We start from the raw sequence: 25,495 nt of genomic DNA, 5'->3' as shown, positions 1-25,495 counted from the left end.
CTGTAGCATTTCTAGTAAATCCCCTTTGCATCCCTTCTCAGGCCTAAACTGGGCTTTATCAGTGTTTAGCATAACGTGATTGCTTTTGGAATCTTTGCCTCTACTAATAAAGCCAAGGGTCTGTTTGCTTTGTTGACAGCCTTCTCAGCTTGTCCTTGCACCTTCAAAGATTTGAGCGCATGACCCCAGGTCCCCTTGTTCCTTTAAAATGGCACTGTTTAGTTTATATTGCCTCTCCGTGTTCCTTGCGTCATGTGTCTGCACATTTCACAAGTCTGTCTCGTCCTGATTGTGTATTATATTTTGTGTTATCTGCTCTTAGGTGGACAGGGCTTAATTTCAAAGTTTATGCAAGTAACACTATGTTCAGGACTTTAAAATATATCAAAAGAGAAGTATTCCTAATACTGGCTCTCTTGGAAACACCACTGTATGCCTCCAGCCTGAATAACAACAGTTCACCACTACTCTCTGCTTTCTGTTTTTTACCCAACTTTGTATCCATGCTGCCACTGTCCTTTTAATCCCATGGGTTTAAGTTTCATTAAAAGTCTATCAGGAACTCTTTGGAACTCCATATATACACCATTAACTGTACCACTCTCATCAACCATCTCCCTTGCTTCTTAAGCAAGTTAGTCAAACACAATTTGCCTTTAACAAATTTGTGCTGACTTTCATTTATTAGCCCATACTTTTCCTAACGTCAGTTAGCTTTGTATATTAGGCAAGATTCTAATCTCATTCTAACGTTCTTTGAAGATGTGACAAGCAAAGTGGATAATGGGGATCCTGTAGATGTAATATATCTGGACTTCCAGAAGGCCTTTGATAAGGTGCTGCACAAAAGATTAATACACAAGATAAGATCACACAGAGTTAGGGGTAATATATTAGCTTGGATAGAGGATTGGCTAACCAACAGAAAGCAGAGAGTCAGGGTAAACGGATCTTTTTCTGAATGGCAAGCTGTAACTAGTGGGGTGCCACAGGGTTCAGTCCTTGGGCCCCAACTATTTAGGATCTAATTTAATGACTTGGATTCAGGGATAGAAGGTACTATAGCTAAATTTGCAGATGACACCAAAATAGGTGGGAAAGTAAGTTGCAATGAAGAAATAAGAAATTTACAAATGGACAAGTTAGTTGAATGGGCCAAAATTTGGCAGATGGAGTTTAACGTGGATAAGTGTGAGGTTATCTTTTTTGGTCAGAAGAATAAAAAGGTGACTTATTATTTAAATGGAGAGAAAGTTCCCAGAATGCTTCAGTGCAGAAGGATCTGGGTGTCCTCGTGCATGAATCGCTGAAAGCTAGTATGCAGGTACAACAGGTAATAAGGAAGGCAAATGGAATTTAGACATTTATTGCTAAAGGAATAGAGTATAAAAATAGGGAAGTGTTGTTGCAACTGTACAAAGCATTGGTGAGACCGCACCTGGAGTACTGTGCACAGTTTTGGTCCCCTTACTTGAGGCAGGATATAGTTTCACTGGAGGCGGTTCAGAGGAAGTTCACTAGATTGATTCCAGAGATGCGGGGCTTGTCTTATGAGGAGAGATTGAACAGTTTAGGCCTATACTCGCTAAAGTTTAGAAGGATGAGAGGAGATATAATTGAGGTATATTAGATGCTAAAGGGGATAGACAAAGTAGATGTGGAGCGGATGTTTCCCCTTATGGGGCATTCTAGAATGAGAGGCCATAGTTTTAGGCTAAGGGGTGGTAGGTTTAAATCAGAGATGAGGAATTACTTTTCTCAAAGGGTCGTGAATCTGTGGAATTCACTACCTCAGAGTGCAGTGGATGCCGGGACGCTGAATAAATTTAAGGAAGAGATAGACAGATTTTTAATTATTAATGGGTTGAAAAGTTATGGGTAGAGGGTGTTAAATTGGAGTTGAGGCTGAAATGAGATCAGCCATGATCGTAATGAATGGCAGGGCAGGCTCGAGGGGCTGAATTGCCTACCCCTGTTCCCAGTTCTTACGTTCTTATATTCTTATGTTCTAAACTCATCCACTTAGACTAAGTTATGAGCCTAAAAGTTTCCTATCATTGAGTCTGTAATTGTAGGGTGCATTCATCTCCCCGTTTTTTAATAGGGGTGTAACATTTGCAATCATCCCATCCTCTGTCATCAACCCTATCAGGGGAATATTGGAATACTGTGGTCGGAGCCTCTGCACTTCCACTCGTATTTCCCTCACTGAAAAAGTTAGGATGCGTTGCATCTAGACGAGATGACTTTTCTGTTGTCAGTCCTGCCAACCTTAAGTACTTTCTCTTTGTCTATTTTTATCCAATTCAGTATCACTACTACCTCCTCCTTTACTGCCACATTGGTAGCATCTTGTTCTCTAGTGAAGAAAGATTCTTCACACATGCTATAGCCAATTGCGAGAAAAACTAATTCAATCTGCACTTAGGAATGTGGACCAATCTATGGAAATTTTTTACATATATTTGTTCATGAGATTTGAGCAGCACTGGTAAGGCCAGCATTTATTACCCATGCCTAATTGTCCTTGATTGAAACATATAATATCCTGAGGGGAGTTGACAGGGTGGATGTGGAGAGGATGTTTCCTCTTATGGAAGAATCTAGGACTAGGGGTCACTGTTTAATAATAAGGGGTCACCTATTTAAAACGGAGATGAGGCGAAATTTTTTTCACTCAGAGGGTTGTGAGTTTTTGCAACTCTCTGAAAAGGTGGTGGAAGCAGAGGCTTTGAATATTTTTAAGACAGAGGTGGATAGATTCTTGGTAAGCAAGGGGTTGACAGGTTATCAGGGGTAGGTGGGATGCAGATTTCAGGTTACTATCAGCTCAGCCATAATCTTATTAAATGGCGGAACAGGCTCGAGGGGCTGAATGGCCTACTCCTGCTCCTTGTTCGTATGAGAAGGTAGTAGTGGAACCACTTTATTGAACTGCCACAGTCCATCTGGTGTAGGTGCTGTTAGGGAGGGAGTTCCAGGATTTTAATCCAGCGATATTGAAGGAATGGCAATATGGTTCCAAGTCAGGATGGTGAGTGGCTTGAAGGAGAGCTTGCAGGTGGTAATGTTCCCATGCTGCCTGCTGCCTTTATTCTTCGAGGTGGTAGATGTTGTGGGTTTGGAAGGTGCTGTTGAAGGAGCCTTGGTGAGTTGTTGCAGTGCATCTTGCAGGTGGTACACACTGCTGCTACTGTGTGTCAGTGGTGAGGGAGAGAATGTTTAAGGTGGTGGATGAAGTTCCAAAAAATGTAAATATTTATGATATTCCGTTGTTCACAACAGTGTCGGGGCTGTGACATAATGGATAGAGTACTGTCAAAAACTGAAGTAAGGAATTTAGTCATAATTAAGGTGGCATTATAAGAGTAACAGTGCAAAAAAAAAGTATTGGACATGTACTTCCGCCAGTGCCAGGAATAATCAGAACAAACTATCACAATATCTATAGGCTGGTGGGTAAGGTAAGAGTTTACTCTTTTACTTTGAAAATGCTTGCCATCCTGTGGCTGTTGTTAATGGCTCCCAGTCAGTCATTTATCATTTACTTTCATGATGAGAATATAATTGAAAAAGGTATTTGACATTTATGCACACTCTTTATCCATTTGTTTTTTCGATAAAAATTTTCAGAAAGATCTAAGTGCCTAACTCAGACAACAATGGACATGTTTGGGTTTTGAATTTAATTGGAATTTACTTGTGGTGATTGTTGCTTGCAAAAGTAGATAATAGGTGATCTGTTAATACTTCTTAATAGCTTTCAGTAGTAGAAGAGGATTTCACAGAAATCCTCTAGGTAGGTGTATTTACATTAAGGATGATTAAATGTTCAGAGATAGTAAGGCAAGACTGAAATGAAATCTGTGACAATAAAGGTAAAACATGAATTTTGCTCGCTCTCTATTTCTTCCATCTCAGTACTCTGCCAGATCATCAGCCAGTTGTTTATAACTTATCAAAGAAAGTGTCATTTGACAGAGCCTAATGGTCTCTTTCACTGCTCCAAACACTGCGTATCACATGCCACACTTTATTAATGATTTGATGAGACAAAGTTAATATAACATATTTTAATTTGTTGAATATATTTTAATTAATGCTTTAGAAATGAATAATCAGATTAACTTAGTGAACATTACTTCTACCTGATAAATGGTTTCTGGTTAATATTTATCTTGGCTGATTGCCTCAGTGTACTAAATGTTCCCAGTGATTGCAGGAATATGCTCATTGCTTTTTTTAAAAAAACATTGTAATTTGATTCTGATGTTGCAGACAAGCAGATTCCAATTTGTGCTCACTCAATACAATATGCAGCTATTAACTCTTTTAGTGTGAACTCAACTGCCATCCCCTCTGAAGACATCTGAAACTTTTAAACAAAATGCAACCCATAAGCAAAGTCATTGAAATATTAGTGAGTCTTTTTGTGAGGTGGAGGAGAGAGTAACTCCATGGACTTGCCCATGATATCTAATAATTACATTCTGCTACTGCTAGGGACAAAAGGGTGTCCATGTCCTCATGAAGTCTATCACTGTCTGATTCACAGTTCACACTATGCCCAGATCTTGTGTCATCCTCCATGCCCCTGACCCCACCATCCCTGTCCTCTGCTGGACCGTTCCTCCACTCCTCCATGCCCCTGACTCCACTCACATCCCCCTCACCACTGACTCACCCTTGCCGGTTGTGAACCTCCATGCAAACTACCATTCTCCTGCTCTCAAATGCCAGGATTTCCATGCCCGCTGGCGTCAAGTGGACAATATGGTGAGAAGGCCAAAAATCAGTTTCACGACATCGTGAGACCAGTTTGTGATCGTCCACTCAGCCCATCGATGGCGGGCCATGGACCCTGCCAGTGGAAATTGGGAGCCTAATACATCAGCTATCATTATAAGGCCAGCCCACTGGACTCAAACAACTCCAGCCCTCCACCCCTGCTGCATTGTCACCCTCGAGGGCAGGAAAACACGCCAGTGCAGAACACGTCTTAACAACTGTGACGTGCAGAAGTTGGGACTTACCTGCCGGGGTCTTGCTCACATTGTGGACATCTGAGGAGCAGAAGATGCTGGAGCCCGACAGTACAGGAATCCTGGAGGAACGTCCATGGCTTGCTAGATGGATTCTCATGGGCATGGCCCTGCTGCAAAGCAGCTCACGGATGCTGCAAAGTCACTGTTGATGCTCACAACGGGTGATGGTCAAGGGGGTGGGAGACGAAGGTCTAGGATCGACTGGGAGAAGAAGAGATGTCGGGGTTTGGGGGCGAGATTGCTGGGGGGGTGGGAATGAAGATGTCAGTGAAGTGAGGTTGGTGCGGTGGATTAAGGTGTCGGGGAGGTGAGTCTGGGAAGGGGGAGGGAGTACAAGGGGTGGAGGAAAAACAGGGGAGAAGGTGGCAACTGGGGAGGTAGTTGTAAGGGGGGGTGGACAGTGTATGGGATGGAGTTTGGGGGTGGGGAAGGAGTGCGGAGAGGGGAGGGAGCCCGGGAGGAGGTTGGATTGCGGAGAGGCGAAGGAGCAAAGCTAGTGGAAGAAGTGAGGGCATCTGAGGGTCTGAGGGAGTCAGGAAGGGGGAAGGAGTAATGCTGGAGGAAGAAGTGAGGCTGGAGGAAGGAGTTGGGAGTGGAAGGACTAAGAGTGGTGAAGAAGGAAAAGGGTGCCAGAGGGAGTCTAGAAGGGGGAGGGACTAAGCGAGGGGTGAGTCCGGAGGGTGGTGGCGGGAGGGTTAAGGAGGGAGGATGACATTCTAGGGGAGAAGAGGTTCCTGGGGCAGAGAAGAGTTCCAGGGATGAAGGAATGCTGAGAAGGGAAGAGATTCCAGCGGGGGAACGAGAGCAGAGGGGGTGGTGTCGAGGTGAATGTGCATACAGACCCTAGCAGACAGCATTAAAAATGCTCAGGACAGTATGATACATGAAGGATTCATGTGCGTGGTAGAGTGCTTGCACGAGGCTCTGCAAGGCCCTGCCAGACACACACTTGTCCATCCAGAATCACATTGGCCAGCTTCTCCCTCTGCAGTGACAGAGGACGAGATTGAAGGGCTCCTAGGCAAAGGGGACTCAGAGAGAGAGGACAGCCTCTGAGATTCCAGGAGTGTCTAGCTGCCACTCCTCATCCCCTCCGCTGCCCGGCAGCCCCAGCCTGACTCCTTGAGGGGAAGGAGCACCTGAAGGGACGTCGAGGTGCCCCTGTTTCCCACTCGTGTTGCTGCTGCAGGAGCTCACCCATTGCTCCCGCGATGGAGTGCAGATCTGTACAAATCCCCACGCTCTGTTAGACCAGGGTCTCCATTGGTCTGCCATCCTCCCCATGGAGACCTCCATGCCCACATACGTGGGCTCCACTTCATCAAAGGTCAGGCGGACGCACTCCTCCGACTCACGTGCCGCATTGCTGAAGGCTTCCAACAGCTCTGTATGATGTTCCCGCACCTTCTGCTGACTCTCCAGGAAAGACCAAATCTAGAGGCTTGTCATCGGACTGGGCCCTCACAGATGCCTCTTCCCCAGCTGTCCTCCGAGTGCCGGGGAGCTCGCACGAACCTGCCTCCTCCTGCTGCGGACACGTGTCCATGTGGTGACCACCAGATTGTGAACCTGAGCCTGCTGTAGATCTGGGTCCCACTGAGGGTGTCTCTCTGCGCTGGTGGACGGTGTGGGTAACCGCTGTGACGGGTCTTCCAGGCTGCTTATTTCCAGCTCTTCAATGGAGGACGTGTCCTCTTGGCTGGAAGCGAGGACCTGGATGGAGCTGAGGGACTGGCTGGCTGAGGGTGTTGGTCACTTGGCAGAGCTCCCTGTGAACCAAAGCAGAAATAAGTAGTGCATGGCAGCAGAGTCAAAAGTAGAAGAGAGAGTGCTCACAGTTGCATTGAGTGAGGGATGATGTGGTGCAGGATCCTTATGGGAGTGTTCACCGCTGACTTCACCGTCACCGCAGGCACGGTCCATGTCCTCACCAGTCAGTGTGATGGCACGCTGCTCAAAGTGAGTGAGGGGCCTAATGTGGGCCACCCACTGCGTGGAAATAAATGGAGAGAGTGCGAGCAAGACACATGGCACTGCGTGGAAAGTTTGTATGGTGAGCCATGGACGGATGAGGACTCGAGGTTGAGAGGATATGAGTCTGGTGGAGATGTGAGGGTGTGCGTGAGAGTTAGTGGTGTTGCCCCCTGAGGTGTGAGATCCCTGTGGATGTGTGATGAGTTTGTGAGTGTGTGAGTTGAGAGTGATGAGAAGAGTGAATTACCGTTAATTACCTTGGCAGAACGGATGGGACCATTCATCCTGTAGCAGCACTGGCTGGCTGTCCCCTTGTGCAGGGCATTGGTGCTGACCACTGCTGCCACTGGCTGCCAAGCTGGATTAGTGAGGTTGCTGCCCATCCTGCAGACAGAGTGCAGGGGTAGAGGACATCACGGCGAGCCTCCACTGCGTCCAAGAGGCACTCGAGGGACGCAACATTGAATCTGGGGGCTGCAGTCTTCTTGCCTTTCGGGGCCATGTCTTCTTTGCAGTAGCCCTGGGCTGGAAGCACTGAGAGGTGTGCACGTGGCTGGATTTTAAATAAGGCACCCGGCGTGAGGAAGCGGTGAGGTAATGGTGTGGCAGGTGATTGAGAGCCCGTTCACCATGGAAACAGTGCGTTTCCCAGGAATGCATAATTAATGCAGCGGGTTTGAGATGATGTGGCGTGAAAAGCTGCCAATGCAGCCAGCACATTAAACATTGTTTTACCCACCCGCTACCGCACTTAGTGCAAATCTGGAATGATTCCACCCATAGAGTTAAACAAGGAAAATTTTTGACTTTACACACAACTGCTCAACATATTTAAACAGTCATTGTGAACAAGGTGAACAGAATTTTTTGAGGCAGTAACAAGGAGGATTGATAAGGGTAACGTAGTGGATGTTGTCTGCATTAATTTTGGTAAGGCATTTGACAAGGTCCCACAAGGCAGACTAGTCAGAAAAATGAGATCCCATGGGATACAGGGAAATGTGGTGAATTGGATCCAAAATTGGAACAGTGACAGGAAACAAAGGATAATGTCAATGGATGTTTTTTGTGAGTGGAAAGCTGTTTCCAGTGGCGTTCCACAGGGCTCAGTGTTGGGGCCCTTGCTGTTTGTCTTATATGTTAATAATTTGGACTTAAATGTGGGAAGCATGATTGGGAAATTTGCAGGTGGCACAAAAATTGGCCGCATAGTTGATAGTGAAGAGGATAGCTGTTGTCTCCAAAATGATGTCAATGGTTTGGGTGAGTGGGCAGAAAAATGGCAAGTAGAATTCAATTTAGAAAAGTATGAGGTCATGCATTTGGGGAGGGCAAACAAAGCAAGGGAATACTCAATAAGCAGCAGGATCTTGAGAGGGGTAGAAGAAGTGAAAGACCTTGGACTGCATGTCCACAGATCCCTGAAGGTGGCAGGTGAAAGCATATCAAATGCTTTGCTTTATTGGGTGAGGTATTGAATATAAAAGCAGGGATGCAATGCTGGAACTATATAAAAGGCTGGCTAGATCACTGCTGGGATTCTATGTACAGTTTTGGTCACCACATTACAGGAAGGGCATAATTACTCTGGAGAGAGTACAGAGGAGATTTACAAGAATGTTGGCAGGGCTTGAAAATTGCAACTATGAAGAAAGATTGGATAGACTAGGGTTGTTTTCCTTAGAACAGAGAAGGCTGAGAGGTGAGCTAATTGAGGTGTGCAAAATTATGAGGGCCTAGATAGGGCAGACAGGAGGGACCTGCTTCCCTTAGCTGAGGGGTCAATTACCAGGGAGCACAGATTTAAGGTGATTGGTAGAAGAGTTAGAGGGGACACGAGGAAAAACATTTTCACCCAGAGGATGGTGGGCATCAGGAATTCACTGCCTAAGTTGGTGGTTGAGGCTGAAATGTTCAACTCATTTAAAAGGTACCTGGATCTGCATCTGAAGTTCTGTAACCTGCAAGGCTATGGACCAGATGCTGGAAAGTGGGATTAAAAATGAGTGGCTTGCTCCTTTTTTTCTCTTTTTGCGGCCAGTGCAGCCACAATGGGCTGAATGGCCTCTTTCTTTGCCGCAACTTTTCTATGGTTCAGTGGGTGCCACAAGATTCTCATGTGCCACTAACTTTATCCTGAGGGTAGGACTTTAGGACTTTATTTTTAAAAGTTTTACTTCAATGAGTATTCCTGGAATGCAAATGCTTTGCAAGTGCGAACTCGCCACAGGCTAGCGAAAGCATGGAAGCAGGCTGCTGACTTTATCTCTCCATCTCAAGCCGCTGTTAGGAAATCAAAATTTCACATCCCGCCTAAATAACCACGGTTCCCACTCTTGTGGACTCCATAAAATTCGCCCCCACCCACACACCACCCCCCCCCCCCTCAAAAAAAAGGGTCTCTACCAGAAACTCTCGGTTTGTTTCCTGCTGACTACGTGTGGCTATCCTTCAAGATACAGGTGATGTATGGAATCAGACAGAACGTGGGAAGAGCGGGTGAGGATGGATAAAGACATGTGTTGCACACTGAGGACAGCACATTCTCAACAGAAGAGGGGGAGAATACACATTTATGAATGGATTATATTTGGAGGAAAAATCATACCATGTAATTTCTTTCAACCTTCCCACTTAGGACTCACATTTGCAGGTCCTGACCTTGATTCTGTGAGTGGAGTGGATGATTCCTGTAGATTTGTGTTATGCGCAATATTCCTTATTAGCAAAATTATGTTCAAAAGAATAATATAATGAATGGCACTTAATTTCCTAGATCAAATTTGAATGCCGTGCTCCACTGAAATGTCAACTTGAATTTTCCCTGAAGTATTGCTTTCAAAGATCACCTTTGACAAGGAGGGTAGCCTGTCAAAAAGAGGGTCATCCACTGATCCACCCAAGCATGCTTCGCATTAGGTGGAGCATCATGAGTTCTCGATTAAAAAATAGCATCTTGTGATGCAGCTAAAGTTGAACAGGGAAAAGAAGTGTAGGACAAAAGAACAATGTTGAAGTAGTATCAAATGTTTAAAATAGCGTAAACGAATAAGAAATGGGTTATGAACGTGTGTGTTGAAGTTTTTAAAAATACCTGTCTTATTTTCAGCACTTAGTGTTCGGTATTAAGTCTTTCATTGCCTACCTGATTCCGGACATGCCCAAAGACCTGTGTGACCAGATGCGGCGAGAGAAGTACCTGGTTCAAGAGATGATGTATGAGGCGGAGCTAGAACATCTGCAAAGGGAACGGAAGAAGAACGGGAAAAGATATCACCATGAATGGCCTTAGTGTGACCAATGAGACCTGTTAACAGACACTCCAACTGGACTGCGCTGCTACAGAAGATGGAGATGCCAGCTATGCTGCACAAGCTCTTGCAAGTTTTCTTTTTATATAGATATATAACTTTTATAATTAGTGAGTCATCAAATGCATGTTTTCGAAAGAGAAAGAAAAGAGCTGTATATTCTGTCTGGCGTTTGGATTTCAGGCAGGCAGGTAAAGGATCATGGAAGCCAAGTGTTAACCACATGAGGAGTTGATGTTTAATTTTTAATAATACTATACCGATCAATATGAGTTCACATCACAATCATATAATCCATATTTACCAAAGAATGAGAAGTTTATTTGTAAAACAGCCCCCACTCATTCAGAATTTCCACTGATGTTTTTCCCTCCATCAGTTTACTTTTTTCTCTTTGACTACTACGAAAAGCTTATTTTTAAAAGGAATGTGAGCAGGTAGTGCCGCAGCCTGGTTTGCTGGGCTAGTACTGAACCACTGCAGTCACCTGTGAGCAAGCAGCACTCGCTCTTAAAATGCGACCAATGTATAACTGAACACAGGTCCCAAACCTTGACCAGCATTTTTGCTGAATATTCATTTGGTAATAGCCAAAAGGGAAACCGTTAGTGTAGCAAACAGATTATTTTCAAGGTATTTTTTCTATGTTTTGAAGATAGTCACCCTCTTGGTTTCCTGTTCCCATGTTTTTAGGAGGGGCAAATTAGTAAATGTGATAGCAACCTTTGTGTATTGGCTGGCACAATGTCTAATAGTATTATAGAAATGACCAAATCACCATACGTACCTGTTAAGGCATCTCTGCATTTTATGAAATTTATTACATGTACATGCATTAATCTTTCAATCAAACTAGCTTTTGGAGCTACATTTGCGTTATATGAAGTGAGAAGGCTGCACAGGCCAACAAAGAGGAGATTTTCTCTTTGCTACCCTACTTCACATATCTTGTTATTGCACAATGGACAGATACATGCTCTATCAAGTCCTACCTGTGTGCTTACAGTCATTCCTATGCTAGTTGTGTACTGCAGACGAGAATGTGCAGCATTAAATTTAGGCAGCTGTCCATATAATAATAAACAATGCACAATGAATGGAAATAAAATGTGTACTGCGTGAAGGCCCTTGATAAAACTCCAAAACATAACTAAAACATGCCAAAATTATACCTCTGTTACTATAAAGGTGTAGAAATTATGCATAGAGTTCCTTATGGAGTCCATAATCTAGATCTAATTTTTGATGAGATATACCGCATGATAATAACAGTGAGATATTCTGATATAAGGGATCTCCCCATGCATCCAGTATATTTTTCTCTTAGTTTCTCAGAGCAGGTAGATATTGTTGGAGCAGATGTTCTGCCCAGGGATAATTCACGTTTGGTATTGCATGATGACAAGACTTAAACTTTAAAATGTCTGCCTTCTTTTGGCATCTCTTGTTTTTTTCTTCGTTTTGTTTTAAAGTCCTATCTATATTCCCTAGTTTGTTAGGCATACTGTAAAGGAGCCTCTTGGATGTTACGCCTAATAGTTTTTTTTCAACTAATGCAGAATGTAATATGCAAGCACAATCCTACATCCTTATTTTAACATTCACACCACAGCTGTTTCCCAATTTTGTTTTATCTCAGCTATAAAGGGCTTGTGATCTACAACAGTAGAAACCAGGTTAGTACCAGTGCAAGTACAGGGACTGTACATATCGATTCCAGTGATAAAGGGGTCACGGGTAAAAAGGTCTGTTGTAAGACTACCACATCAAAATTAAATCTAACAACCATTTCTAGTGACTTTATACCAACTTGAATGCCTGTACACCGTCACAGTGATACCATGCAAGCATTTAAAGTAAATCATTCTTTGTAAGCATGTCTCCCTAAAAAGCTTTGATTTGCCTATTGGCAGTTTATTTTCCCCTGATGAGGGAAGTGATCAATGCAACTAAATTATTTACTATGCAGTTCAGAGAGTTGTATATCACTGGCAAATCTTGATAGGATTGAACACCTTCATATCATAATCAGAACTCTCAAAAAATACGTTGCTTGAATGTAAGATTGCACAGAAATATCTTAAAACAAACATCCTATTATGTAAATGAAGTTTCACAAAATTAAGAGAAGGCAAACAAATGGCATTATTTAAATCATGAGCTATGCATTGTTACTAGCATTTTATGACTTTCTTATCTATGATACGTCGTTATTTAGAACAATTGATTTAATTCCCTGTATGTGTAAACAAAACAGAAGCTGTCACTTTAAATCTCAGATTTATGGTATTAGGAGCACAATGTTTTTCTATGAAGAGTTCGAAACTCGTCTATTCCTGTGTTTATAATTATTTTAGTTGAAGTTGAAACTCAGAGGCCAGTGGGACTTGTTTATGGAGTTGATACAACATCCAACATTTCCTATGAGTTAGTTTCTTCCACTCATGTGTGTTTTACTTCAGTGTAAGCAACGGTCAGCAACCAGAAGGACCGTCTTGTAGCTTATCGCGCAGTTCCTCAGTTGATGAATAATTTACACATCTAAGATGCATTGCCTTATCCCCGACAGAAATTTGAACACTTAACTGGGTGGTTGCTATACAGCAAGTTGATAGGATAAGCTTGGAACGTTTATGCACATGAACAGAAATAATCCACTCCATTCACCTGTCCATTCCTGAGCATACAAGAAAACTGGTTAAATTTTAAAAGCTGAAAAGCTTGGGCTTTTGTAAAACCATTCTGTATCAGCTACTCCCTATGTTTGTATTAATGGTGCGTTTTTACCATTACTGTATTAGCATGCGTATGATGGCACAGCTTTTATGATGGGTTGGGCAATATATGATACAGCTTTTCTCTTTCACACTATTTTCTACTTGTGCTACTTAGTTTGCATTCGGGGAGGCTTGTTCCTGCATGCTTGCAAGTAAAGTACTCAGCATGTACCTATTTCAAGCTTTTCAATATTTCCTTCGGTTTACAGAGATTTGATTTACTGCAATAAAACCACAATTTAAGAGCTCTCCCACTTCCATTTAAAACTTCAAACATTCTTAATTATTATCCTGATGATCACTGCACGACATCTGCTGTGTAAGAGGTGTTTTAGGCACAGTCACTAATATTAAGCCTCGAGGTAACACATTTTCATTATCAAGGCCTTGATTTTGCTCTTTTTCCTGTGTTTTATCCATAATAATAATTTCCTGTGGAGTGTCCTCTTACTTAGCAATGAAATTTTCCTGAAACACATGACTTTTCAGCACAGATCCTGTCCATTACATCATTGCTTGTTCCTTCTCTGGACCTTTGATTGGCATTACCACCCAATAGGAGCAGCTCACTAATCTTAAAATATTAATTAAATTTCAGTCATTGAGACGAAAATCCAGTGATATTGACTTAAGTTTCATAAATCTGTATTTTTAATTCTGAGGACCTGTTGTTTGAACTACTGGGTCTGTATAGGACCTCATGTTCAAAATATGGTCATTCCTAATTGTTTACACAAATTAGAAACTTTGGCAATCTCCACACGGGGCAAGATTTTCCCCCCGTCGGGGGTGAAGTTGAAGGGTGGGCGCGCACAGGCGCGCTTCTGATCGGCGTCCCCGACTGGAGTCGCGGAGCCATTTTACGTGGGTGGGCAAATTAAGGCCCACCCAGCAGGATGTCTGCTTGGAAGCACTATGCATACCTGTGCGGGCAGGGGGGGAGTCCCAAAATCGAAGTGTGCTCTTTCGCGCATGCACACTAAAGAGCGCACTTATCTCCCTGAGGCTAAGTGCAGCCTCAGGGAGATTGGCTCTAAATGTAAAAAAGCTAAAAATAGAAAATAAAATGTCCCTAACATGTGGCCTCAAGTGACAATGTCATATGAGTTGGGACATGTCCATAATTTTTACAAAACCTTTATTATGTTAAAATTTCTAAAAACCTACATGAAACCTCATCCCGCCACTGGATGAGGTTTCATGCTTTTTCTAATTCCCACCGGGGCTCTGGCCTGCCCGCCAGCCTTAATGTTGGACAAGCAGGTCCACTAGTTAAATTACTCTGTCAATGGCCTCAATTGGCCATTGACAAGGTCAGTGGGCGCCCAGCTGATTTTGCTGCGCCCCCGCCTACCGGAAAATTTAAATGGGGCAGGGTGACGTCTGGAGTTCCACCCAATGTCACCGTGCGTCATGTTACCAGTCGGCGAGCGGGCCCCCCCCCCCCCCACCGCGCTCACCAACAGGAAAATCCTGCCCATGGAACTCTGGGACACGCACGCTTTATTTCTCCCCCATCCTGACATAACTCATTTAACTAGCATGCGTTTTCTACCCTTAAGCTGAATTTTTTATTGCATATCCGTTCTCAAGTTTTACCCCAAGTTCCTGATACTTTGAGTTTAATAATTTTTCTTTTGGAACTTTGTTCAATGTCTTTGGAAGTCAAGGTACACCAATTCATCGGATTTCCCCAGTCCGCTTAGGTTCTCATTTTCTCAAAGACAATGACGAGGTTGGCCAAGCAGAACCTTCCCCTTCTGACTTCATGTTGATTGATTTTAGCTAGTTTATTATTGCAGATGATTAATTCCACTATTTCATATGGAATGAAAGCACGACCAATGAACTGATATCTGTTTGGTCACCACACAATTTCAATATGGGCACCATGTTAGCCTGTATCTAATCTACTGCTACCCAAGCTGAGTCAGGCACAGTGACGTCATGACCACTGTTAACCCCCGATTGCAGTTAGCTATGGGAGAGACCAAATCTGGCAACACAGACCACAATAAAAAGCATAAACATTGACATAAACGGCTCTCTTCACAGCTTCAACCAAAAGAACAATGACAATGATCTACTGCTACTTCCCCTTTGTCCATTGACTCCCAAATAATGGTGATCCATGCATCAAGCATTTCATTCCTAGCATCCACCAGCACTCTGGTACAGACAGCATCTAATCCTTAAGACTTACCTGTTTTCATCTCATTCATGCCTTAGTCATTCATTTTGCTTAGGATATCCCTGTTTGTGGAGGACATGTTGTTCAGGTTACCCTTTTTTAAATAATTGGAGGAGGTAATCACCCAGAAAATTCATTATTTTGGGCCCTCCTTCAGGTTAAAGACCATACAAATCATCACAATTTTCGCTTCTTCTCAGCCCATCCTCTTACTGCTATAGCACTGAAAGAATGCTTTACACTATATTTAATCGCTGACACTATGCTTTTTCTGGATTCCACTTTCCTCTTTTGATTACGTTTTTAGCATGTTTCAGGATTTTATTTTATTTATTCCGGTAAATCCCCTTTCTCCCTGCAAGATTAGCAGATGTATTTTTTAATAGCTCTTTATTTCACTTTCCAGCTTGCTTTCTACCATTTTGAGGGGCACTTTTGTTTAGCCTGGATTTTTTGGATAAGTATTTATCTTTCCCACTTAACGTGGTGTCCCAGATTCCCCTCAGGGCTTTGCCTCCTTCGACGCTGTCACTTTCCTAGAAGTGTGCTGGAACCTTTGCAGCAAAGGTACAGTGGCCGAGTGGGAGCAGCTCTAAAGAAACTCTGAGTCCGGAGAGGAAGGGAATTTGCTGTCAGTGAGTTTAATCTCCAGTTGATTAGCTTCATGGTCAGAAAAATGTTTCAATCAAGAAACTTAAAAAAAAAGGTTATGTTCAGTTTAACCTTCCTTTTACAGATTAATCTTGAAATAATTTAATTTTTGTATTAAAGCTTCACATTGTCCTTAAGTGGAGATCATCCAAACTTCTGAATTTAGAATGCAGTTTGCAAATTAAGTGCACTCAGTTCTCAGGAACCCCTGCTAAGTTATTGCAAAATATTATTCTGGTGAATGCAAAGATATATTTTGGTAGTTAAATTGCTCTGTATTTTGTATTACTGAATAACATGATGTTGCATGCAACTTAGGTTTGCAAATTTTCCAAGGGATGATTAATAACCAGTTCATTTTCAAACAGAGCATGGAACAATGGGTTGTTGATCTGCTTCAAAAACCAATTGTTCTTAAGTCTAAGAAATAGTGGAATGAATTGAATGGGTTATATTTATTCCAATGCATCACTTAGAATGTAGCAGTATTAGTAGCACCGCTATCAGATTTAACGTACTTTATCATATTTTATCATATTCTTCTGCTGTACTTCAAGACAAAAGCATTTTCCCTGACTGAATGTTTATGGTGTTAAACTTGTGTCTTGATGAAATGAGAGTTCAAAAGACATTAAACAGTTCTGTTCAGATGTAACAGTCTTTGATCCAGGAAATGTGAGAGCACTATTTTGTGAGGCTTTTTGACCAGTTGTAATTGGCGATTCTGTCACCAGGTTTACAATGCCGCACCTGGGGCGAAATGAACAGTATTTTTTTTGGTGTATGTGTATAAACTGAAGCTTAAAAAAGACACAAAATACTTGGTGCATTTGCTTGGGCCTGTATTGTAATATTTACAAAATGCTCTGTTTAATTTTGTAAGATTTACATGTAAAAATTGTAATGACTGTATTATACAGATTTGGATATCAGAATTTTCATTAATAAATAATTGTATGCATATCAGTGTTTGGATCAGTGAAAATATATTCTGTAATTAATACAGTTGAAGTGTAATTCAATGATTCTGCCGTACCAGCAGAAACTGTTTCCAGGAGAATCAGGATGTAGCCCTGTCTCCGAGTCACACATCTTCTGGAAGCCTGATGTTGGGCTGGCAAAAGAATGCCACTTTTAAAGTGCAAGCCACTATTAGTGTGTAAATTGTCCAGCAACATGTTGTGAGAAGAGATACCCCGGGAACTGCAAGTCACCAGAAGCTGCTGGACAATTTCTGTCGCTTCGCCATTAACTTGGCAAAAACACCGGCCTGTTCACAACTTGCACATTAATTCCCAAATAAACTTGCCATGGAAAGTTAGGGCTGGTACTTAACAGTGTAAGGATCTTTTTGATGATGGGATTTAAGTTCCTGGAATGCCGCTCAAACTCTCAGGCTGAGAAAGGGAACAACTGCAGCTATGGAGTATCATTCCTGGAGGTTGTAAATTGCTCTTAGAGATTTTTTTAATTTTTAAATTTAAAATGTTTTTTTCTTGCTTTCTTGCCTGTTGCTTTCTCTCTCTCTTTTAATCCAATCTTGCTTTCTCCCTCTATTTTTCTTCCTGTACCTGATTTGACTCTTAATTCACTTTACCTCTGCCCCTGTTATTCCTCAAACTCAATCTTTAAATCTCATTGGTTAAGAAGATAGACTGTTTACCTTGCGCTCAACAAGGACCCAGATGGCCTATTAACCTCAAATTGTTATCAATGTGCTCTTCCAGCAATTTGCCATACAAAAAATTGTTGAAGTGAAGGGTCTAGCTAGTGGGACACACATCAAGATGCCTCACTCCAGCATATTGTGGACCATTTGTAATTACAGCTTAGATCTTCTCTGAAATGATTTTCTGTGCAAAGTAACACAATGATATTCCAGAAATTTTGAAAGATCATTGAAGGAAAAGGCAGCTTCCCTGCTTTTGCTGCAAAGGGACAGCTATAAATTTGACAGTCATACCTGTCAGTTGCCTCATATCCTTAGATATTGGCCACAGAGCTTCAGCGTAGGTATGATGCTCCTCAAAGATCCCTCCAAACTGGTGAACACCAACAGCTCCAAAGCCATTGATGGCCTCCTCCTCAGCCTCTGTTGAGAAGACAATCCTCAACAATTCCATTGGTGACCTTTGCCCTATAAATCACTTTATGCCACGTCCTCAGTTACTACTAACTCCTCTCAAGTTAAAGGCTCTGAGGGGTGCTTGTGAAAGAGGAATTAATTAAGTGCAATTGGTAAGTTGGGGGAGAATTTTCCCAATGGCGGGCGGGCTGGGCTGGGGTGGACCACTCACTGCCCGCGATTGGCTGCGCGCCGCCATTTTATGCGGGCAGGCCAATTAAGACCCGCCCAGCGTAATGCGGCACGAGGCTGCCTCAGGGAGGTCGAACGGATTATAAAAGTTTTTTAATAAATAAAGTAAAAATGTATTTAAATATGCCCCATCATGTGACAGTGTCAAATGAGCTGGGACATGTTTGTGAAGTTTGGAAAATGTATGTAATTATGTTGTAAAATCTGCATGAAGCCTCATCCCGCCCGTCGATGAGGTTTCCTGAAAAACGCGAGGGCCGCTTGGGCTTTTCGGCCGCCCGCCTACCTGAAGGCTGGACGGGCAGCGTTCTTAACTGTTTTAATTATTTTTTAAATGGCCTTAATAGGCCGTTGACAGTTCGGCAGGTGCACACCCACGCCCGCTGAATAAAATATCGAAATGACGCTTAATGGCGTCGGGTGGCACGCCCGACCTCATTGCGCGTCATTTAATGCATCGGCGTGTCAGGCCCGCGTCTGCACGCCGACGGCAATATTCTGCCCTTGGAGTGGGCTGTGAAGACAATGATTGGACAGTTGCAATTGATGGCTGGCTGGTTTTCATCCTCCTCTTCCTCACAGTAAAGCTCCACAGCTCCTCCTCCTTTTCATCATAATCTTCATCGCCTTTCTCCTCCTGTGCATCCACCCAGCTGCACCCCGCCCCCCCCCCCAGCCCCAACCACCCCACCCATTAGTGTGGTAAATGTGTAGGAATGGCTGATGGAAGCTAAGAATGTGTGAGGCTTAAAGGCTTAAAGAGTTAGAGGATAACTATGGTCAAGGGCAACTAGGGATGGGCAATAAATGGCTAGCCCAGCCAGCAGAGCCTACATCCCACGAATGAATTTTTTAAAAGTTAGAGAAAGGAGAGGAATGTTCTAACTGGGTGGTACTTTAGAGGAATGTTAAGGTGATGACATAGGTGCTCATGCTGGCAAAATATCATCAACTTTACCATCTCCCAAACGAGAACCAACTGATTGCCCACAACCGAAATGGCCTTGCCCTTGAAGGAATTGTGCGATTTAAAGGTGGGCTGGTTGCCCAAGTATTGTGTGTTAATCTATTCAGAAATTGAACTGAGGGTGAGGCTAATAGTTGTTGAATGTATGTGGCATGGGAGAGCTTTAGTAAGAGATGTGGGGAATGAGCCCATGAAAGTGGAGAGCAGAGTTTTATCGGATTGTACATATATCTAATTGCTGCAAGGGGTGACGGATGGTCACACCGCAAGATAATTAAGTTCTGGCTGCCCCTAAGCAGTGGGCAGTGTGACAGTTTAGTCGTGTAAGTATTGGTTTGAGAGGATGATGAGCGTGTTGGTGCCCAGGAAAGAAAGGAAAGGAAAGAGTCACAATGTGTTACTTTGCCAACCCTGGTGAAGCTGTTAAACAATTTTATCACACTATTCTGCAGGCCTGGGGAGGAGGGAGTGCCCCACATGACATTTTCAGGTTGTTTTTGTGGCAGCCGGAGCCAGAAGCCTATGGGCAGAATCTTACTGGTTGGCGGAGATGGGTTTGGAGATGGGATGGGGAGCAAAATTAGGAAACTTCATGTAGGATCATCTCTTGGCATTTTTCCGTCTCTGATCAACAGCCTGCACTGACAACAGTGGGTGGCTAACTATTATCAATTAAATGTCCACTTAGGAGTGAGTTGGTGACACCACCGGGCAGCCCAGAATGTGCTTAGAGGTAACAGCTAGAGGGTCCTCTGAGCCCTCCTTTAATTTCAACCCCACTGCTTTCCCAGTTACATCACTAAACCCATCTCCTCATGCAGGACAACTGGCCACCCACAGATTCAAGCCCTCAAATTAAACATTGTATCATGGTGTCTGTCTCTCATCACAAGTTTCTCCCAATATATAATGAAATGGAAATAGGGAGTAATTGACAGCCCACAAATTTGGGGTTTACATGTATGTTATAGCAATGCACAAAAAGGAATGAAAATAATTGACAAAACTGTAATCTGAAACTGAAAGCATGTTTTTTGTCTAATTGAAGAAGACTGGTGGTTTTAAGATTCTGGTGGTTCATTTGGAGCATTTATAATGGAGGTGCCACGGCATTACACAATTGAGCTTCCAACCTCACATTCGGGCCATCACTAAGACGCCCTTATAATTAGTGACCTCATAGTGAATGTGCCCCTAGGTAGCAGCGATCATAATATGATTGAATTTTACATTCAGTTTGAGGGAGAGAGGAATGGGTCCAAGGTTATGTTTTTAAACTTAAATATGAAGGCATGAAAGCAGAGCCAGCTAAAGTGAATTGGCAAATTAAGTTAGGGGATAGGCCAATAGAGATGCAATGGCAAACATTTAAGAGGATATTTCAGAATACACAGAATAGATACGTTCCAATGGGTAAGAAAAAGTCCAAGGGACAGACACACCATTCGTGATTAATTAGAAAGGTTAAAGATAGTATCAAACTTAAAGGAAAGGCATATAATTGTGCAAAGGTAGATGAAAAGCCAGAAGATTAGACAGAATATAAGGAAAAGCAAAGGATGACTAAAAGATCAATAAGGAGGGAAAAATTAGAGCATGAGAGAAAGCTAGCCAGAAATATAAGGACAGATAGAAGGAGTTTTTATAAATATTTTTAAAAAGAAACGAGTTAACAAATCGAGTGCTGGTCCAATAGAAAGTGAGTCTGGAGGATTGATAATGGAAAACAAGGAAATGGCAGATGAATTGAACAGGTATTTTGCATCAGCCTTCACTATAGAGGATACATGTAACATCCCTGAAGCAGCTATAAATCAGGAAATGGAAGTGAGGGAAGAACTCGTGAAAATTACAATCACCAGAGAAATGGTACTGAGTAAACTGTTGGAGCTGTGGGCTGACAAGTTCTCAAGTCCTGATGGACTTCATCCTAGGGTCTTAAAATAATCGGCTAGTGAGATAGTTGCTGCTTGGTTTTAATTTTCTGAAACTCCCTAGATTTGGGGAAGGTCCCATTAGATTAGAAGATAGCAAATGTAACTCCTTTATTCAAAAAAGGAGGGAAACAGAAAGCGTGAAACTACAGGCCAGTTAGTTTAACCTCTGTCAAAGGGGAAATTTTAGAACCTAATATTAAAGAAGCTATAACAGGGCACTTGGATAACTTGAAGGTAATCAGGCAGGGTCAACATGGTTTTGTGAAAGGGAAATCATATTTAACCGACTTACTGGAGTTCTTAAAGGAAGTAGCATGTGCTGTGGATAAAGAGGAACCAGTGGATGTATTGTACATAGATTTCCAGAAGGCATTTGATCGAGTGCCACATCAAAGGTTATTGAGTAAATTAAAAGCTCATGGTATAGGTGTTAACATTTTGGCATGGATAGGAGATCGGCTAGCTAACAGGAAGCAGGGAGTAAGCATAAATGGGTCTTTTTCAGGTTGGCAAGATGTGACGAGTGGTGTGCCACAGGGATCAGTGCTGGGACCTCAGTTGTTTACAATTCATATAAAAGACTTGGATGAAGGGATGGATGGGATTATTGCCATATTTGCTAATGACACACAGATAGGTAGGAAAGTAAGTTGTGAAGAGGACGTAAAGAGTCTACAAAAAGATATAGATAGGTTAAGTGAGTGTGCAGAGATCTTACAAATGGAGTATAATGTAGGAAAATGTGAAATTGTCCATTTTGGCAGGAAGAATAAAAGAGAAGCATGTTATCTAAATGGTGAGAGATTGCAGAGCTCAGAGATAACGAGGAATCTGGGTTTCTTATTGCATGAATCACAAAAGGTATGTAGGTACAGCAGGTAATTAGGAAAGCTAATAGATTATTATCATTTATTGTGAGAGGAATTGATTACAGAAGTAGGGAGGTTATGCTTCAGTTATACACAACACTAGTGAGACCACATGTGGAGTACTGTGCACAGTATTGGTCACCTTATTTAAGGAAGGATATAAATACATTAGAATCAGTTCAGAGAAGGTTTACGAGACTAATACGTGGAATGGACGGTTTGTCTTATGAGGAAAGGTTGGGCAGACTAGGCTTGTATCCACTGGAGTTTAGAAGAGTTAGAGGAGACTTGATTGAAACATATAAGATCCTGAGGGGTCTTGACAGGGTGAATATGGAGAGGCTGTTTCCTCTTGTGGGAGAATCTAGAACTAGGGGTCACTGTTTAAAAATAAGGGGTCGCCAATTTAAAACGTGGATGAGATGAATTTTTTTCTCTCAGAGGATTGTGAGTCTTTGGAACTCTCTTCCTGAAAAGGTGGTGGAAACAGGGTCTTTGAATATCTTTAAGGATAGATTCTTGGTAAGCAAGGGGTTGATAGGTTATTGGGGCTAGGCAGGATGCAGATTTGAGGTTACCATCAGATCAGCCATGATCTTATTAAATGGTGGAGCAGGTTCAAAGGGCCAAATGGCCTACTCCTGCTCTTTGTTCATAAGTTTACCCTATATCCACCTTCATAACATTGCTCAACTTCACCCCTGCCTCAACATATTTGCTGCTGAAACCCTCACACATGCTATTGTTACCTTTTATTAAATTAATTCTTGGGATGTGGGTTTCGCTGGTTGGGCCAGCATTTATTGCACATCCCTGGTTGCCCTTGAGAGGGTGGTGGAGGTGAGCTGCCTTCTTGAACCGCTGCCGTTCATGCAGTGTAGGTACACCCACATTGCTGTGAGGAAGGGAGTTCCAGGATTTTGACCCAGCGACATGTGAAGGAACAGTGATATATTTCCAAGTCAGGATGGTGAGTGACTTGGAGGGGAGCTTCTAGGTAGTTGTGTTCCTGTCTATCTGTTGTCCTTGTCCTTCTAGGTGATAGCAGCCGTGGGTTTGGAAGGTGCTGTTGAAGGAACCTTGGTGAATTCCTGCAGGGCATCTTGTAGACGGTACACACTGCTGCTACTGTGTGTCGGTGGTGGAGGGAGTGAATGTTTGTGGATGTGGTGCCAATTAAGTGGGCTGCTTTGACCTGGACCGTGTCAAACTTCTTGCGTGTTGTGGGAGCTGCACTCATCCAGGCAAATGAGGAGTATTCTATCACACTCCTGACTTGTGCCTTGTAGATGGTGAACAGGCTTTGGGGAGTCCGGAAGCGAGTTACTTGTCACACAATTCCGAGCCACCTGACACAACTATTCCAATGCACCCCTGGCTGGCCTATCACATTCTACCTTCCATAAACTTGAAGCCACCCAAAATTCTGCTACCAATATCTTAACTCTGTCCTGTTCCCCTGTCGGCCCTGTGCTTGCTAACCTACATTGGCTGCTGGTCAAGCAATGTCTTGATTTTAAAATTCACACTCTTGTTTCAAATCCCTCTGTGGCCTTGTCACTCCCTATCACTGTAATCTCTTCCAGCCCCAAAACCCTCCTAGATATCTGCACCCCTCTAATTCTGGCCTCTTGTACATTCCCAATTTTAATTGCTCCCCCATTGGTGGTGGTGCTTTCAGTTGCCTAGGCTCCAAGCTCTGGAATTCCCTCCCTCCAGCTCTCTGCCTCTCAACCTCACTCTCCTCTTTCAAGACACTCTTTAAAATCTATCTCTTTGACCAAGCTTTTGGTCATCTGACTTAATATCTCCCGATGTGACTCAGTGTCATATTTTTAAAAATTCATTCATGGGATATGGGCTTCACTGGCTGGGCCAGCATTTATTGCCCATCCCTAGTTGCCCTTGAGAAGGTGGTGGTGAGCTGCCTTCTTGAACTGCTGTAGGTACATCCACATTGCTGTTAGGAAGGGAGTTCCAGGATTTTGACCCAGTTCCGGTGCCTAGGTTGATGCTGGGTAGTCTGGCCGGTTTCATTCCTTTTTTGTGACTTTGTAGTGATTTTTTACAACTGAGTGGCTTGCTCGGCCATTTCAGAGGGCATTTAAGAATCAACCACATTATGTGAGCCTGGAGTCACGTGTAGGCTGGACCAGATAAGAATGAAAGATTTCTTTCCTTAAAGGACATTAGTTGTCCATTTGTTTTATAATGCTTCTGTGGGCATTTCACTACATAAGGTTCTATACATATGTTGTTGTTGAAGGTATTTATAAAACCATTCAGGCATTCAAAATATTTTAAAATGATTTTATTTTGTCATATTTTCATAAACTAAGTAGCATCTAGTTGCTTTGGGTGCATTAATATACAAAGCTAATTATAGTATTGTTATTTCTGGAATATTCCAAATTTAGGCAAATATTTTGCACACTCAATTTAAACTAGAGTTGCTGCAATATTCGTCTTTACACAAGAATAAAAGAAGTGGCCTTCAAGACTTTACGAAGACCAAGAAATCAAAAGTAAATAAAGAATTAAAAGTTAATGAAATCATCTGTAAGAATTTATATAAATGCCCAAATCTGGCAAATGCATTTCCTCCCTATGTGCTTTGTAAGAATAAATTTTGTTTAAAAAATTCACGACATACGTGGCTGAAATTAAAACATTGAGTCCTCACTAAAGAAGAAATCACTTCATTTGTATACTGTCTTTCATGATCTCAGGGTGTTCTAAAATAATTTACAACCAACGCTTCTGAGCTGTAGTCACTGTTGTTTTGAAGGCAAATATGGCAGCCAATTTGCAAACCTCAAAACTTCACAAACAGTAATGAGAGAATGACCTTTTAAACTTTTTGGCAATGTGAAGGGATTGATTTTGACAAGGACACCGGACATCTCCCCTGCTTTTTTCCGAATAATATTTGAGATCATTGATGAATCAGACGAGGCCTCGGTGAGACATCGCGCCTGAGAGCATGGCACCTCCAACAGTGCAGTCCTCCCTCAGAAAGTGTCAACTTAGATTATGTGCTCAAGTTTCTTGAGTGGGGCTTGAATGCATGAGCTGGTGACTCAATGATGAGTTTTTTCCTATATCCCTTTACAGGATGTGGGCGTTGCTGGCTAGGCCAGAATTTATTGCCCATCCCTAATTGTCCTTGAGAAGGTGGTGGTGAGCTGCTACCATTGAGCCAGCATTGGCACTTTGAGCCACCAGCCTGGTTTGTGTTTAAAAGGGTAACATTGGTATTTGTAAGCTGCGAAATGAGGCACAGTCTCACTAAAGGTTATGCCCTGCAGAAAGAATAGTTTTACAACTTGATTTGAACCCCTTTCTAACACTGAATATATTGCACTATAGGTGAGAAATTTGTTTATTTCTAGCAGCTGCAACAACAGCAGATACAACAACAGTGTGTATTTAGAAAGATATGGGGGATGAAATTCT

The 25,495-nt window shown here is 42.6% G+C and overlaps 1 protein-coding gene across 1 annotated transcript in view; it reads left to right on the top strand.

Annotated features, from left to right (window-relative positions):
• Positions 1–10,367, top strand: part of ano3 (anoctamin 3) — a 599,584-nt gene extending 589,217 nt beyond the window's left edge. Inside the window, exon 28 of the mRNA XM_041198368.1 lies at positions 10,129–10,367. Coding sequence (XP_041054302.1) covers positions 10,129–10,311 — 183 coding nt within the window. The 3' untranslated portion in view covers positions 10,312–10,367. The remainder of the gene's footprint in view (positions 1–10,128) is intronic.
• Positions 10,368–25,495: the final 15,128 nt, after the last annotated feature.

The sequence above is a fragment of the Carcharodon carcharias genome, chromosome 10 (genome assembly GCF_017639515.1).
Source record: "Carcharodon carcharias isolate sCarCar2 chromosome 10, sCarCar2.pri, whole genome shotgun sequence".
Lineage (NCBI taxonomy): Eukaryota > Metazoa > Chordata > Chondrichthyes > Lamniformes > Lamnidae > Carcharodon > Carcharodon carcharias.
This window is presented reverse-complemented; position numbering and strand designations above follow the sequence as displayed.